Here is an 18,891-nt window from a genome sequence, read left to right on the forward strand (position 1 = left end):
GACCTGTAGCAGAGGTCTTTATTCGGCATGCAACGACACTCAATGTTTTAGTGGTACACACAGCGGTTAGTTTAGCACACACACCGGAACACACACGCATGCATTGTCTCTTTAGGATCGCAGATGCGATTTGTCTCTGCGATTAACCCATCCCGTCGTCCTTCCCCCCCAAGGGCAGCCGGGAGCAGACAGGCGTCAACGTGAGCCGCGCCAGGGGACCAATCCAAGTGCTCCTGTCCGTCTTCGTCAAGGACGCCACAGCGTTAGCGATCTGTTGTTGTGCATGTTTTTCCATTGGGTTTATCTTATCGGGGGGAAACCCTTGCGAGCACGGGGAGAACATGCAAACTCCACACAGAAAGGCCTGGGAGATACCCCACCTGGGTACCTGGCATCATGGAAACCTGGTCCCCAAGCGGGAATCGAACCCTGGACCTTCTTGCTGTGAGGCGATAGTGTTAACCACTACACCACCGTGCCGCCACGGATTAACCCCCTCTAGTGTATCCAGTATATAATCATTAAAGTATCATTGCTGTTATTCCTTAAACTATTCCAGGTCGTATATGTACCACCTGCGCCTTCAGAGATTGGACATTCTCTATTGATATACCGACGAATACTCTTGCCATAAAAGTGCATACTAATTCCATTCATAAATGTGATTGATTTGATTAAGTGCTTGTTCTACACACCATCGCTGTGTAGAAATAAAGACCTGTTTCTAATTCGTACATTTGTGTTGGATCCGTTTCATCTACGTGACAGTGTTCATCATAATATATTTATGCCGTGTACTGGGTGGCCGAATATTAAGTACAAAGGTAGTGGTAGTAAGTATCATATCTAGTAATACAGTCAGGGAATTGTACCCCTCAGTTACATATTGTATATTTGCACATTCTCTGTGTACTTCACTTACAGTACTCTAATCACTGAGAAGTAGAATTGCTAAATGTGTTTTAGGTTAAGCACAGCAGTGTGTAACTGGTTCAAAAACTGTGTTTCATTATATACATATGTTTCAGTCTTATAAAAAAATTAATTAGATTTTGGGGTATTTTCCTGCCTTTGGTCCGCTTTGCATTCACATCTCAAATGAACCGCAGCAGGGTTCACTTGCAAGAGTGAATGAGCTTTCACCCCACCCCAAACCAACCGGACTATCCGAGGAAATTAACCAGGGTTCGATTAAAGCTTATTATAGTTTATCACAGTATCATGAGCATGTCTTTGTCAGTGGACACTGGACATGGGTATGGATGGCTCCAGGTGCTGCTGCTTAAAGTGCACATCTTCAATACCTATCTGTACTATTTAAAAGCACAGTGCAGGACACACTCAAAGGTTATCGCACCTCAGAGATGGCAGTGGACATGTATGACAGGACAAAGGCCATATGTAATGGCCTTGGGATTGAGGAACATACTACCAGCCAAAGGAGGAAGCAAAAAAGGATGGACGAGTATGTAGTTGAGTCATCTTGTGGCACAAGCTCAGACCTCAGCTCAGGAGATCAGCTCAAGTTTCAAGTTCAAGTTTCAAGTTTCTTTAATAGTTGTCATACAGAAGTACAGAATACTTTTATACAAAATGCTTCTTACTGTTACGCTCCAGAGACTGTGCAAGACAAGATAAGTATGAAATAAAATAACATAGTATAGCATGTAAATTAGAAGTAAAAAAATGAGGTCACAGTGTTCAGTATTAGACATATGTACAATGTTCGATGCAGAATAGACGTAACTGAGTTACCATATAATATACAATAAACTATACAGTGTACTAATATACAATACTATATAATGCAAGGCAGAAATGGGATGAGGTGCAATTTAGGTACAATTTACAGTAGGTGTACGAGTTGTAGTGCAAATCCTTTATCAATAAATATAAAGTGTGTTTGTGTGATCTAAAGTGTGGAGAGTGGGTGCTGCAGTGTGTTGTTTGTTTAAGTGAGTGTGTGCGTGTGGGTGTGTGTGCTGTGTGCATTTGATGGTTGTTGCATAGTGTTTATTGTTCGTTTAGCAGCCTGATGGCCTGGGGATAGAAGCTTCTTCTGAGTCTTTCTGTGCTCGCCTTAAGACTCCGGTATCGCTTGCCTGACCGCAGCAGTTCAAAGAGGCAGTTGTTCGGGTGGCTGGAGTCCTTGATGATTCTCTTAGCCTTCCCCCTGCACCGCTTGTTGTAAATGTTCTGGAGGGTGGGAAGCCCCCCTCCAATTGTGCGTTCGGCTGAACGTGTCACTCTTTGTAGTCTGCTACGGTCTTGTGCAGTGCTATTCCCAAACCAGGAGGTGATGTTGCCAGTCAGGATGCTCTCTATTGTACATGAGTAGAAGTTCCTAAGGATCTTCTGACTGACTTGGAACTTCCTTAGGCGCCTGAGGAAGTAGAGGCGTTGTCGTGCCTTCTTCACAACACTGTCAATGTGTGTGGTCCATGTCAAGTCCTCGGATATGTGGGCTCCCTGGTACTTGAAACTGTTCACTCTCTCAACCGGTGCCCCGTCGATGCTGAGGGGGCTGTAGTCCTTGACCCCCGACCTCCTGAAGTCCACAATCATCTCTTTTGTTTTGCTGACGTTCAGGGAGCAGAGATGGGAGAAAATAGACATCCTAACTAAACTAGACAGATTAATCTAAAGGTCAGTCCCCAACCAGGTGAGATCAGGGTAGGTTGAAGGAGAGAGAGAAAAGATGGGTCTTAAGCAGGGATTTAAAAGCTTCGACAGAGCAGGCGCCCCTGACGATGGCAGGTAATTTGTTCCACAGGTAGGGAGCGCGGTAGACAAAGGCTCTGTGGCCGGCGGATATCTTTTTAACCCTAGGAATCGATAGAAGCCCTGCATCCCAGTATCGGGAGATGAGATCGGATAGATAGAGCGGTGCAAGCCCATTTAAAATTTTGTAGGTGAGGAGTAGCACTTTAAAGTCAGATCGGGCTTGAATAGGAAGCCAGTGTAGGGCGGACAAAACTGATGTGATGTGATCAAATTTTCTAGTTCTAGTTAGTATCCGTGCAGCCGCATTTTGCACGAGTTGAAGATTTTTGATGCTTGAATTAGGTAGGCCTGAAAAAAGGGCATTACAGTAGTCCAGACGTGATGAGACAAACGCATGAATCAGGGTTTCAGCATCAGCCAGAGTTAAAATGGGGCGAATTTTTGCGATATTACAAAGATGGAAGAAGGCAATTTTGGTGAAATTTTTTATATGTGCATTAAATGAGAGGGAGGAATCAAAAATGACTCTGAGGTTTTTTATGGTGGAGCTCTGGGATACATGACAAGTATCAAAGTTGAGGGAGATGTCCTGAAACAGGCCTCTGTGGTTTGGGGGGCCAACAATTAACATCTCAGTTGTATCTGCATTAAGGAGTAGAAAGTTTTGCGACATCCACTTTTTGACGGCAAGCAAGCAGGCCTCAAGGTTTTGTAATTGGGAGGAATCATTTGGCTTAATAGGTAAATATAATTGGGTGTCATCAGCGTAAAAATGAAAGTTTATGCCAAATTTGCGTATGATATTGCCGAGGGGTAGCATGTAAATCGAAAATAGCAAAGGGCCCAGGACAGAGCCTTGTGGGACACCACATTGCACTGGGAGGGTCTCAGATGTTAAATCATTATAGACCACGCAGTGTGTTCTATCAGTTAAATAAGATTTAAACCAAGCTAGTGCGTGACCCTGAATGCCAACATGATTCTCAAGCCGACCTAGAAGAATCGAGTGATCGATAGTGTCAAAGGCTGCACTGAGATCAAGCAATAAGAGCACAGAAGTGAGGTTTGACTCAAGAGAGAGCAGGGCACCCATCTCCGCAGATGGACTTTTTGGTCTGTCCGCAGGGGCGCAGGCGGTATTTGACCTGGGCTCCAAACCGCCCCACACCACACAGCCAGAGGTGAGAGCACGGCCTCGCCAGCGGCTGCGGCGAGGCCCCCGGCCAGCGGCCATGTTTCCCCCACCTGAGATACCCTGGGCACAAGGAAAACAGGTGATCACAAGGCCGACAGCCTCGGCGGCAGAGGGATCGGCTACATTAGATGGGCACGCCCTAAAAAAACGTCGCCATCTAGCTGTGTCTAGCACGCTCTCCGGTTACTCCCCCCAGCTACACTACGGGACACAGGGCTCTGATTTGTCCCCTTTGGCTGTGGGCCACGTTCTTCCAGTGAAGCGCAAGCGGCCCCACATTTCGCTTCTCATGGAGACAGGGGCTGACACCCAGCTGTAGGAGTGCCTACAGCCTACGACCGGAAGACCGGCGGTGGTCAGTCAGGCATGCGTGATTTGGGTGGTAGTAATATCACTACAGGGCTACGGTGTGTAGGGACTCACCCTATCGGGCAGCGTGGGGACCACACACCTTGCATGTCCAGCTGCAGAGCAGGCTGTCCTCAGCAGTCTATGCCAAGAAGATGCTCAGCGGGGGAGCCTATGTCACCAGGGGTGATGGCCGCTCTCCCCGTATCAGGCCGGCCCTTTCTGTCAGGGTCCCCCCTTGGGTTCGATTGCCTCGTTGGTAGAGTCAGGGTGCAATATCCCGGCTCCGCGAGACACCCTGCTTGCGCGGTTGGCGAGTCCAGGGTTGGCTACACACAGCTGGAGGTACCGGGCCTCCTATCTACGGTTCCTGGCGGACTAGTGCCAGTTCGGTGCGTGTGCGCTTTGGGATTATCATCACAAATGGTTACAGGAGTGCCATATGTCGAGGTGGATGGAGAGAACGCTGAGGGAGGGGCTTGTGTTACAGTTTACACAACCCCACCCTCCGTTTTTGGGTTTGGTACAGACCCTTTTGTCAGGGTCCACAGCAGTGAGGGGGGGAGGATCTTGTCTCAGCTGAACTGGAGGAATGCGACTGAATGAGAATTTCACATCTAGTCAGTGTTGGTACAACCCCACATTGCTAGAAAACAATGCAAACCACTGGAAAAGGCCATTAATAAGATAGTTCCCCTTTAAGTTCCTGAAGCGCTATCTGTGTTGTTGTTGTTGTTGTTGTTGTTGTTGTTGTTGTTGTTGTTGTTGTTGTTGTCCTTTCTCTTTTGCCCATGTATTGGGCTGGTTTGGGCCAATGCCCTTTTGTACCTGTGTGGTGTTTGTACTGTGTTGTCTTGTTGATTGCAACCATGGTGGAGCCAAAGACAAATTTCCATAAAAGTGGACAAATAAAAAGGACGGTCGGTCGGACACACACGCAGACACACACAAAAGGGGAATCTTAAAGTTAACCACTGGAATCGCTGAGCGATGAGAGAGGGTGGAGGAAAACACAAGAATAAAATAAATTTTAATAAAAACTGTAGGAAACAAAAAACACCAGTATAAAATAACTGGGTAAAAATCCCCAAATAACCACCACTGCCTAGCAGTTGAAAACAACAAGAAAAACAATAGCACTAGAAACAGAGAAAACCCTAGAAGCATGAGCTTGGGACACTCCTCTACTATTGAGGGAAAAACATGAAATGGACAAGCATCCGAACACAGTCAACCAAAACTATTTAAAGGCACTGCACACCTGACACCAATCAGGTGGCAATCAAGCCCACACACCTGCCATGCCGCATGGCAATTAACTGCAGAGGCCAGTGATTGACAGCTATCCCTCACAGAAAGACAAAATAGACAGCTGTCCCTCACAGAAAGACGAAATAAAGCCAAAGCACCATAGAATAAGTAAGGGATAATGTATAGCTACGAGGTCATTGTCGCAAAATAATTGACCGACACAGAGTTTAAAATACCGAGGCGCCTCGCCGAGGTGTTTTAAACGTCAGTGAAGGTCAATTATTTTGCTACAATGACCGAGTATAGGCTATACATTATCCCGCTTATTACATGGCTAACTTACTAACAATATACCTAATTCATTTTACGAGATCAAATGCAGACGCAGTTCTGTTCTGTCGCTCCCGCTGTCATCGCCGGCAGCTTGCACTGATGACTGAATGCAGCTGTGTGCATATGCTGAGCAGCTGAAACAGTGTGTGTCAGTGGGCTTGATTACTCCAGCTGCAAAAAACAATAATCACCAGTGGTTATCGAAAAATAATTCACCGCTGTCGGGGGCTATTGACCAATCACAATCAAGCATTTCGGCGAATGTTAAAACGCCATGTAATAAACTAAAATAAAACCCACACAAACTATGATCCATCACAGAGTGTGTTAGGATTTGGGGGAGAAAATAACCCAATGTGCGGACTGACAGATGAACGGAGACGGTGGTTGCTCTTCTCAAAATGTAGCGTTCTATTTATTTTAAAACCAAGAGAGCAAGGGTATTTTACAGTACAAAACAAAAAGCAAAAGGCACAGCCGAGCTGGTGCTAGAGAAAAACATGAACTGTTACACGAAAAACAAAGATGCACAAAAACGGAATACTAATATTACTTACTAAGACTCAATACAAAACAGCAAGGCAAGGAAGACGACAGCAGTGACACGACAGGTAAGGGAACACAGAGGTATGATGCCACAAAGGAAGTGAGGACAGACCCACACTTAAATACCAGACTAATTCTAATTGACAACAGCTGGCAAGCCAGTCCAAAACAGAGAAACAACCAAACTAATAATAATAATAATAATAATAATTTATTTATTTTGTATATCGCTTTTCAACGACCGAAAGTCGCTGACAATAGGCAAAAAAAACAAAGAAAACATAGAACTACAGGGAAACGGAGAACAATATGAATACACAAGAACATAAAACCACGAGTAACGGATAACAAATACAGGAGTCAGTAGGGGAGACAGTCGGGAAGTGAGTAAGGGAAACCGAGGGGGGTGGGGGAACGCAGGAGAGGAGAGAACGTAGGGCAGGGGAAAAGGGGGTGGTAGGTTGGAGGAGGGTGGTTATGGGTAAGGAAGGTTGAATGCTAGGGAGAACAGGTAGGTTTTGAGTCTGGATTTGAAAGTGGAGAGTGAGGGAGAGTCTCTGATGGTCTGAGGGAGGGAGTTCCAGAGTCAGGGTACAGTTCCTTGATGGGGAGCCAGTGGAGGGAGTGGAGGACAGGAGTGATGTGTTCACGGGACCGGGTGTTAGTGAGGATGCAGGCGGCTGAATTCTGGACTATCTGCAGTTTATGGAGGGAGCGGGAGGTGATGCCAGTGAGGAGGGAGTTACAATAGTCCAGGCGGGAGGAGATGAAGGTGTATATGAGGGATTCAGCAGCAGGGGGGGAGAGGCAGTGACGGATTTTGGCAATGTTGCGGAGGTGAAAATATGATGTTTTTACAACTAGACACAAAAGCATTATTACAATAACACAACCTAGCCATTTTATTTGGATCATCATCATTCCAATATATTCGGGTGTTAAATTTCATTTTCAAAATGGCTAGGTTAAGTTATGAAAGCTGGAGGGAAAACAACATTGCATTTGAAGTTATTGCACTTTGCCTGTACATTACCTGTATAATTATTTAAGGAAATCGTGCAGCAGAGTGCAGTATCTGCTTTTTTGGGGTTAATTAAAATAATTACGTCATATTTTTGTATGCCTAAAGATTACTTCATTAATACATGTTAAATCTGGGTACTATCATCTATCTACCTATAACACATTTTGGATGGCAAGTCAAAAAATTTAAACCCATTTTTCTCAGTTTCACTGTTTGGAAGTTACTGCGGTCTGCCTGGGTTTTTAGTGTGTTTTTGTAGTTACTGCAGTTTTTAAAACCCCATATCTCCTGAGCGACATTAACATCTTAGAAACTTAGTCACAAGATAAAACATTTATTGACAAGTTCAATTTAACTCATAACTAAATTTTGACTTTTTTCAAGTTACTGCGGTTAGCCTTGACAGGGCAGTATAATTACCCCACCATCAACCCGTAGCATCTTTTCAGTTAAAATGATATAGCTACTTTTACTCTTTAAACCCAGCCACTGTTCTAGTGTTGCACATGTGTTTAATAACGACAATACCATGAAACCTTGTTTTGTTTTGTTGTTTTAAATGAAAAATTATGTTTTATTCATGGATTTGACTGGTTTGTTGAGTCCACCACCATCTAGTAGCAGGAATCATTGATGCGCTTCATGCTCATGAACCTCATGCCGCTCATGCCCATGTTCATGAAGTTCCTGTACTCTCCAGGCCTCATGTACATCATCTTGCCTCTGTACTGGGGCTGCTCGTACATCAGCCAGTGGCCGTCCATCACGTTGCAAGACATGCAGTTGGACATGCGGTGACGATCCATGATGGAGTCACAGTCGTCCATCAGCTCCATCATCTGACCTCCGAAGTTCTCCTTCTCATAGATCCTCATCCTGTAGTTACCACGGTGATGGGGGATCATACGGCAGGACTTGATGTTGCCACTCATGCCCATCATGCTCATGTAGTCGGAGTACTCGCCCCTCTTCATGAAGTACTGGTTTCCCATGAAGTTGGTGCGGTCGTAGACCATGAAGCAGCCCCTCTCCACCCTGCAGGACTGGCACTTGTTCAGGTAGGAGGACATGTCGGGGCAGTCGCTCATGCACTCATAGGAGCGGCCCTGGAAGTTCCTGTCCTCGTAGAAGGTGACCTTACTCATCATGTTCATGTCGGTGGAGGTCATGTTGGCTGGTGAGCTGCTGCTGCTGCTGTTGGTGGACTGACTACCTACCTGCTGGAAGCCTTCCTTTTTATACCTGACTACCAGAGGTCTCCATTGTGAAAAGACCCTGACACAGCAGCACAACATACTGTAGAAGCCCATAGAGCACTGAGGCTCATCCACAATTTAAACTAGTCCCCCAAAAATGTGTGTAATAACACTGGATAATGTAATAACACCAGATAAGGTAATAAGGTAATCAAAATGTAATAACTTTTCCTTTAGAAGGACTTGAACTCATGCTCATGAACCTAATGCCGCTCATGCCCATGTTCATGAAGTTCCTGTACTCTCCAGGCCTCATGTACATGTAATAACATGTAACGGACTTCTAATGTAACATGTATATCTTATTATATTATCCGGTAAAACCTTTTAAATGTATAACGTATTCATTTCCCCAGATAATGTCATACATTTTATGTATAAAAAAGAAAGAATAACATTTTAGTCAGTTAATATTTCAAAGATAACCAAAGATAATTTGGCAAAAACTAATGTAGCTACAGTCTGTATAATCCTTTTTAAAAATAATTAGGTTTTATGTCATTCCTATCAACTGTATCACTTTACAGTTTACATGCAGAGATACATTTAAAACACATACACACACTCTTAGCCTAGTTTTAGATGAATACCATTTTATTCCTAAATGCTTCAGCTCCATGAACAAACTGTAACTTTACATTATTGAATATTTGTATTTGAAGATATTTTTTTAAGATTTACCAAATTCTCTCTTTGCAACAAATTACCTTTTTTGTCTCTCTAGACCACAGATTGCAGAGGACATGAACTTGTTATATAAAAAAAGAAAAAAAACATAGCAATATAAAGTAGTGGTTGCAGTAAAAATTTAAAGATTCCCAGATTGCTTTAGCTTGCTGGACTACCGCACACCCGGGGCGACAGTGGCTCAGGAGGTAGAGTGGTTGTCTGGTAATCAGAAGGTTCCCGGTTCTATTCCCACTTTTCCCGGGTAGCGTGTCAAAGTGTCCTTGAGCAAGACACTTAACCCCTAATTGCTCCCGATGAGCAGGTAGGCACCTTGCATGGTCGCCTCCACCATCGGTATTTTAATAATAATGCAGGACCTCTTTAGGGGGTCTTCAATCGGCATGCAACAAACTGGACATGCAATTGGAGCGGCACACACACACACCGGGATACACACACACACACACATGCATTGTTTTTCCTCAGTCGCCGATGCGATAGAGTCTCTGCGCCTAACCCATCCCGTCGTCCTTCCCCCCATGGGCAGCCGGGAGCAGATAGGGCGTCAACGTGAGCCGCGCCCCGGGGACCAATCCAAGTGCTCCTGTCCGTCTTCGTCAAGGACGCCACAGCGTTAGCTGGGTTTATCTTATCGGGGGGGAAACCCTTGCGAGCATGGGGAGAACATGCAAACTCCACACAGAAAGGCCTGGGAGATACCCCACCTGGGTACCTGGCATCATGGAAACCTGGTCCTCAAGCGGGAATCGAACCCTGGACCTTCTTGCTGTGAGGCGACAGTGTTAACCACTACACCACCGTGCCGCGAATGTGTGAGTGAATGGGTGAATGTGAGGAACAAAATTGTAAAGTGCTTTGGATAAAAGCACTAAAATGCAATGCACCATTTACCATTTACACCCACACTAGTTTATTGTCAATGGTTATATTTGACTCCATATTGTCTCTAACCACCAAACATAAAAAGAGTGCAGCTTACTGAAAAGGTAAATTAACATCAAGTGGACTGTCTTACAAAACGGTTGCTGCTCATTTTCATAAAAATAAAAATTATATACGATACTCTATTTCCAAAAGACATCTTTGACCTAATATCCTAATATTTGTAAGATGTCTTTGACCTATCCCGTATCCTAAACACAATCCACAATCATCCATCAACTACCTTTAGAAAAAAGTTCCCTGATTCATTTTGCAAGACCCCTACCACAACTGGCAGCTTTGTACAGATTCATAATACTAGCCGAACTGTCACTGACATGATCAAATCCAAGACATCCCGCTAAAGAATCTCTCACAAATCCAGTGTAGTTATGGCTTAGACAGTTTTCTGAAAAGATGTGAACCCTATTGAATGTTCCAATCATAGACATGTCCAGTTCAAGGGTTAACGACGTATATGTATATAACCTAGTTATATGAGTACTGGCTAAGCGTCCCGCTCTTAAGCCATACCGAGATATACCTCATCTCATGTACCTAGTGTACTCCATCAACGAATAAAAACCAATACACCCATCACCTGCCAGGCCCCGCCCTAGTGGCGTACTATATAGTACTAGGCGTGGTCACCACTCACTCTTCCTCGGAAAATCGTTTCCAAAGAAAAGTTTCCCCAAGGGAACTCAGGGCACGCTAAGAGCGGGACGCTTAGCCAGTACTCATATAACTAGGTTATATACATAACCTGTCGTTATATACTCGTACTGGCATCGCATCCCGCTCTTAAGCCATACCGAGATATGGGGTAGAGCGGACGCGAGGCCCGACAAATGTACCCCCTGAGGACCCGTAAGCCCACATCAGGGGGGAGGGGAGTCCCGTCACCCCATTCTTCCTAATGAAGAGGGGGCGGCAGTCAACTCCACCCGAGTGCGAACAAGAGGGAACTAGAACCTCTTGAACACACAGCACAGGCGGAACCACGTGTGACACAACACATTGTGGCCCACACCCACACACTCCTGCTACCCCACCAAAGGACGGGAAGCAGGAGAGGCCACAGACCTCAGAACCGCCTGGGAGACAGAACCCCCGGTCATGTCCATGAGGTAAAACCTTACGAAGGGACCCGGGGAGGACCATGAAGCTGCAGCACAGATGTCCTCCACCGAGGCCCCACCCAGCAGAGCGGCAGAGGCTGCCACCCCACAAGTGGAGTGCGCCCTGACGCCCCCAGGGGGAGCCAGCCCGGCCAACATGTAGCAAAGGGCAATGCCCTCGCACAACCAATGGGACAGGCGCTGTTTCGACAGTGCCTTACCAGCCCGAGAGCCACCGTAACAAAGAGCTGATCGGTAGCCCTGAGGCCCTGAGTACGGCTGAGGTAAACCCCCAAAGCCCGGACCGGACATGACAGGTGAAGGCCCGCCTCCAACTCACTAGCGTGACGAGGCGGATGAAACGCCTGAACCATAATATCCCTGGAGCGGAAAGAACTCCGGATATTTTTAGGCACGAAAGCAGGATTAGGCCGGAGAGTGGCACCGCAATCGGAATGAAAAGACAGGCACTCTGGCCGTACCGAGAGAGCACAAAGCTCACCCACGCGTTTAGCGGAAGTGACGGCTAGCAAGAACGCGGTCTTGAACGACAGCTGTTCCAACGGCGCTTGCTCAAGAGGCTCAAACGGGGCCAAGGACAACCGACGAGGACCAATTGAAGATCCCAGCTCGGAGCCAAAGAGCGTTTTACCGGCTTAACGTGTCGAGCGCCAAGCAGGAAACGCCTCACAAGAGGGTGGCTGAACAAAACAGCACCCTCAAATCCCTCATGATAAGAGGATATAGCTGCTGCATATACCCTCACCGTCGAAGCCGACAGTCTTTCAAGGAGAGACTGAAGGTAAATAAGGACAGCATCCAGGGGGCAGGACACCGGGTCCCTGCCCCCCGCCTTACACCACTCTTGGAACATACGCCACCTGCCCGCGTAAAGCGCGACAGTGGAGGGAGCATGCGCATTCCGGATGGTGTCAACCACAGAAGGGTCCATCCCCTCCTGACTTACCCTCTCACCAGCCAAACCATCAGAGGTCGGCGGAACACCGGGGGCTGAAACAGCGACCCGTGTGCTTGAGAGAGGGCCCTCGCCGACCAAGGAATAGGCCACGGCGGGGCTACTAGTAGCTGGATCAGGACCGGGAACCACACCGCTGTGCCCCGGTCCGGCGCGACCAGGATCACGGTCCTGCGCTCCCTCCGTATCCGCTCCAACAACTGATTCAACAGATGTATAGGGGGAAAGGCGTACAGAAGGCCGGGCGGCCATGGAAACATCGAGAAGGCATCCACCCCCAAGGGGGGATGATCTGCCCAACTGACCGAGAACCACAAGGGGCACTTGTGACATTGTCTGCTCGCAAACAGATCCAATGAAGCCTCCCCGAAGCGATCTCAGATCTGCCTGACTATATCGTGGCGCAGTTCCCACTCGCCGGCACGAGGACCGCCCCGAGACATCATATCTGCGCCCACATTCTCCTTCCCAGGGACGTGGAGCGCCCTCAGACTGCGCAGCCTGTTTAGAGCTGCCCATAGCCAGAGTTCGACCGCCACCCGGTGCAGGCGGATGGATCGAGTTCCACCCTGCCTGTTGATATACGCCGCTGCCGTCATACTTTCCGTTCTGATCAGAACGTGCTCGCCTACCACCAGGTGGGCGAACCGTCTGAGGACCAGGAGGACCGCCCTCAATTCCAACACATTGATGTGCAGGGTAGACCGGGCAGCATGGATCGTCCAGCTGCCCCCCACTGCGTTGGTATGACACGTCCCTCCCCAACCCGTGAGGGAAGCGTCGGTGAAGACCGTGACGTGTGAGCGCCTGCTGCCCATGGGGACCCCATTGGTGAGGATACCAGGCCTCCTCCAATGGGCGAGATCCCCCCATATCGACAAAGGAACCGTCAACCGTTTCCATTTGTCCCTCACCGAGTCTATTCTCATACTGGAGAACCACCTCTGTATCCTCCTCATGAAGAGGAGGCCAAGAGGAACCACCGCGTGAGCAGATGCCATTATACCGAGCAGGCGCATCACTTGCAGCGCCGTGACCGAGCACGTGGAGGATAGACACCCGCCGTTGCTCCGAGAGGGTTACAATCATGGGCCTTGACCTCAACGTCAAGCCCAAGTACTCCACCTGTTGACTGGGAAGAGGCGTACTCTTCTTCCAGTTCACAGCAAAACCCAGCTTGGTGAGGAATTCCACCACCAGCCTGGTATGAGACCTGGCGACCTCCTCCGACCGGCTGAGGAGCAGAATGTTGTCGAGATAGAATAGAATTCGTATTCCCTGACGACGTAGAGGCTCCAGCGCAGTCTCTACGCACTTGGTGAATGTGCGGGGAGCCAGAGAATAGCCGAACGGCAACCTCTGGTATTCGTACGCTATGCCCTGAAAAAGGAACCGTAGGAGCTTCCTGTGAGGAGGGAAAATCGGGATGTGAAAATACGCATCCTTCAGGTCTATGGAGGTGAACCAGTCTCCCTCTCTGACAGCAAGTAGCAAGTGTTTGACGGTCAACATCCTGAATGGTCTCGCCACAATCAGACGATTGAAGGTGGACAGATCCAGTATAGGTCTGACCCCTCCTGTTTTTTTGGGCACCAGAAAATAACGGGAGTAGATGCCTGACATCGCGTCCTCTCTCGGGACCACGACTATGGCCCGCTTCGCCAACAGAGATCGGATCTCGTCGGCCAGAGCTGTCACTGCTGCTGACCCTGATAATAGGGTCTGCACCAAACCTGAGAACGGAGGGTAGGATTGTGCAAAATGCAAGACAAGCCCCCCCCTCAACGTTCTCTCCATCCACTCCTCCAAACGGCATTCTTGTCTCCATATGTGATAATAATCCCAAAGCGCACCCGCCGTCAACTGACGCTGGGCCGCAAGGAACAGTAGATAGGTGGCCCGGTCCCTCCCGCTGTGCGTAGCCTCTGAACCCGCCAAAGCGGACAGGGCGGTCGCACCCAAGGGGGGACCCCGACAGAAAGGGCTGGTTTGATACGGGAGAAGCTGCCATCAAACTGGTTGACACACGCTCTCCCCCTGAACACCCCTCTAGCGCATGCTGAGGAGTTGTTCTACAGTTAGACATGCAAGGCGTGAGGACCCCATGGGTTTCTACACGCCGTAGCCCTGCAGTGATATTGCTACCACCCAAATCACGCGCGCTTCTTCTTTGCAGACCACTGCTGCTCTCACGGGCGAAGGCGAGGCCGGGGTAACCCGTGCTGAGCATTCAAACGAAGAGGCCTCGAGTCCCCCTGCTGACCACTGTAAATAGTGGCAGCCGTAACACCAGGCTCACCCATCACACAACGTGTCAGCCCCTGTCCCCATGAGAAGCGAAAAGTGGGGCCGCATGCGCTTCAAAGAAGGTTCGCGGCCCGCAGCCAAAGGAAAACGATCAGAGCCCCTCATCCGTTGGTAACGGAGAGAGGAGTGATCGGGGAACGGGCTGTTTGCGGCAGAATGACGACGGCTTGTATTTCCCAAGCCGAGTACACCCAACATGGCCGATCCCTCTGCCGCCAAGGCTGTCGGCCTTGTGGACACCTGTTGACTCTCCGCCCAGGGTACCACTGGCGGGGGAAACATGGCCGCCTGTCGAGGGCCTCGCCACAGTCGCTGACGAGGCCGTGCTCCAACCTCTGGCTGCATAGCGTGAGGCGGTGTGGGATCCAGATCAACAACTGCCTGCGCCTCCGCAGAACGACCAAAGAGTCCCTCTGTGGAAAAAGGAGCCGTGAGGAAAGAAAACCTTTCTTCTTCCCCAAGAGGAGATTGCTCCAACCAGAAATGCCTATTAACAAGCGTTGATAGCATCCTAATCCTCCCCGCAGTTATAGCTTGCGACTGAGTCAAGATCTCTATAACACCACAAACATGCAAAATGTTTTCAGCGTCGGCTGGTCCTGTAGCCCCACTACCCGACGCTAATGTGGACAGGAAAACAGTCAGCTGAGCCACAACACTGGCCGCCGCTAAATTCCATCCTGCAGCAGTATAGCTCTCATCCGTCCATACTGCCACCCGCCGGGCCGACTCGCTCTCAAGCATCGGCTTCCAGGTGGGACACCGTCCAACCCCGCCGGGGCACAGGATTGATGCTACCTGGCTACTTAGCCACGGCACACCCGCCCTGCACCCTGTTGTCAACCCATTTACCCCCGTAAAAAGGGTAAATAGGACTCAGCAAAACCCCCCACATTAGCTACCGACTGACCTTCATCAATGAACCGGTTAAGAGGAGGGAAAAGCGGCAACATCCCACGGCGGGGAACATTAGAACAGTGACCCAGCATTTCAGCATTAGCGTTAGCATTAGCGTTAGCATTAGTGTTAGCAGCACGCTCCAGGATCGCCTGGAAACCGTCCACTTCAGGGGAACGTTTACCAAACCATCCCGCCCCTGGCGCCGACACACAACTCGGTTGTGTAAGAAAACAACCAGCATTACTAACACTAGCATCAATGCCTGATGACACAGGGCCTACCTGTGTGCGAGCCGGCTCGATAGTCAAACCTTGCACGCTGTCCCTCGATCTGCTGCCACAAGATGAGGAAACATCAGAATAGACCCGACGTGTCGTTGGAACATGCCCCGAAGATTCCAGGGGTAAGCAAATCTCCAGTAAGCATTCAATATTACGCAATTTCTCTAAACTTTTCATATCAACTAGTTGCATAGGGTGTCATGCATCCGCTATGATGGAAACGAAAATAGAGGAAGAGTGAGTGGTGACCACGCCTAGTACTATATAGTACGCCACTAGGGCGGGGCCTGGCAGGTGATGGGTGTATTGGTTTTTATTCGTTGATGGAGTACACTAGGTACATGAGATGAGGTATATCTCGGTATGGCTTAAGAGCGGGACGCGATGCCAGTACGAGTATATAACTTGATTATTATTGACATTGATAATGTTTTAATCAAATGTTTTTCTTTGGCAACATTGTAAAGAAAATGCAGTTATGTCAATAAAGCATTAATGAATTGAACTGAACTGAATAAGAGAGAGAGAGAGAGGGAGCATGTGCATGTGCATAATATACATTCATGTGTGCATGTACATGTACTGTGCAAAATGTGTTGCAAAGTGTGACACTTTTTTCTCAACTATTCTCAATAAATGTTGATATGTCATTACATTATCCGGTAAAGTTATTACATTACACATACAAAAGGTTTTAATCACCGGATAATGTAGGAATTTATTACATTATCTGGAAATTTTTGTTACATTATCTGGAAGTTTGTGTTACATTATCTGGAAGATTGTGTTACATTATCTGGAAAATTGCATTACATTATCTGGCAAATGTTGTTACATTATCTGGCAAATGTTGTTACGTTATCCATTCTGCATACTTATTACATTATCTGTCAAGTTATTACATTATCAGTTTTTTTACATTTTAAAGTCCTTCTAAAGTAAAAAGTCATTACATTTGGAAAAGTCCTTACATTATCCGGTGTCATTACATTATCCGGTGTTATTACAAGGTGTTTTACTGTCACTTGCAGCTACCAACTAGTAAAGCGGGCCTTGCCATGCCAACTATACTCTTCTATAACTGGACTTGTCACGCTCATTACATCTGGGAATGGCTACAAGCCTATCTACACAATCAGAACTGTGTGGACTCGTGGGGCTGCTCACCAGATTTACTATGGGCACTGGTAACCGGTAATAAAGATAAGATTCATAGGGAGATACGAGGCAATCCAATTATCTATAACTATATCAGAGTGTGGCGACAGATTACCATCTACACAGGGAGAGGAGACCTAAGGTCATTGCTAATACCAATCTCTAGCAACCATGAATTTGGACCTGGGCGCAGTTCGGCCATCTTTAAGACCTGACACTCACTAGGGCTTCGTGTATTGGGGGATCTGTGTAGGGATGGTGTGTTGATGTCGTTTCAGCAATTGCAAACACAGTTTAACCTACCAAGAGAAATCTTTTTTGGTTTCCTGCAAATACGACATTTTATTAACTCACTACAGCTGCCAACGCCACTGGGCTCCCTTTACAGTAAAACAGAGACTTTCTTATGCAACTGTAGTAAGGTATCACATTTCATTTCATCGTTTTACTCACTGCTGTACTCACTGGACTCCCAGGAGTTACCATCCCTCCGCAAATGGGAAAGAGATTTTAACAGTGAATATATTGAAGATGACTGGCAAGAGGCCATTGACTCAGTTAAAAAGGTTTATACTTGTAACAGACTAAGAGAAACACAATATACAATTCTTCACAGATTACACATCACACCTGTGTTACTAAACAAAATGGGCCGTTCAATATCTCCTTTATGTTCGAAATGTCAAACAGATCTGGGTACCTACTATCACTACTTTTGGGAATGTAAGTGTTTATCCAGGTTCTGGGGCCAAGTGGCACGTGAGTTAAGCGACATTTTCAAGGTGAAAATAAAGAAGGATCCGGGAGCTTTCTTACTGGGACTCCCATCAAAGGAAATTCATTTGACACCCTTACAATTCAAACTATTTGATAAACTTCTACTTTCAGCCCGGAAATGAATTCTGATAAACTAGATTAAGGATAAGCCTCCATCTATACAAATGTGGTATAGAGAGATCTTCGGTGTGCTACCCCATGAAAGACAATGCAATGCATAGAGGCAACAACGCTTCCTTTCAGGAGGTGTGGGCCCCACTATTAGACTATTTTCCTGCTGACATTTCTCGGATCCTGCTAAAGGCCCAATGCCGCATTGTATGGACAGACCTAGGATAGAATTTTTTTTATATATGTATATTATCTACATGTGAATGGGCTTGAGGCAAGTGCAATACTGTACAGTGCCTGTCTTGGTTTGCTTTCCTTTTTGCTTGTTTTTCTTTTTGTTTTGTTTTTGCTTGCTTATGGTGTGGATGATGGCATAGATGAACTGGAGGAACCCCCCCCCCCCCCCCCCTGTCCCAATGTGTGTTTTTGTAATGTAAGTAACTGTACGTGAAAAATCTTTAAAAAAAACAAAAAAAATCTTTAGAAAATAAGATAAAATAAAAACTATCCGCTCTACCTTTGAGTGACACCTTCTCTGCTCTCCCCCCAGAGACGGCAACCTCCACCCTCCTCTCAGCCATCTCAACCTTCTTCGACAAGCTCTGTCCCCTCTCTGAGAAACCTGGCATGCATGTCATGGCTGACGGATGCAGTGAGAGAAGAAAGACAGGTCCTGAGAGCGGCCAAGAGGAAGTATAGAAAGTCATGCCTCACTGCTGACATCGCCACATAACACAACCTCTGGTTAGCATTCTCCACAACCATTACTACTGCCAAAGCTTCTTTCTTTCACCATAGGATCGAGGCCTCTGCCAAGAACCTTTCCAAACTGCATGCTACCATGTCCTCCCTCCTCACTCCCCCCCCCCCCCCCATTTCTCTCTGCCGAAGACTTTGCGATCTTCTTTGAAGAAAAAGTGGAGAACATCCGCAGCTTCTTCTCCCAAACCTCACCCATTCCAAATACTGAAT

General features: G+C 47.3%; 1 protein-coding gene across 1 annotated transcript; it reads right to left on the minus strand.

Moving 5' to 3' along the window:
- Window positions 1-8,035: 8,035 nt before the first annotated feature.
- Window positions 8,036-8,590, minus strand: LOC311228787 (gamma-crystallin M2-like; the record flags this gene model as incomplete). The annotated part of the gene is made up of 1 exon (XM_084314727.1): window positions 8,036-8,590. One exon carries the CDS (start codon window positions 8,588-8,590, stop codon window positions 8,036-8,038), a length of 555 nt encoding a protein of 184 aa, XP_084170853.1.
- Between the last annotated feature and the right edge of the window lie 10,301 nt (window positions 8,591-18,891).

This window comes from Notolepis coatsorum, assembly GCF_963971535.1.
Source record: "Notolepis coatsorum genome assembly, chromosome: 5".
Lineage (NCBI taxonomy): Eukaryota > Metazoa > Chordata > Actinopteri > Aulopiformes > Paralepididae > Notolepis > Notolepis coatsorum.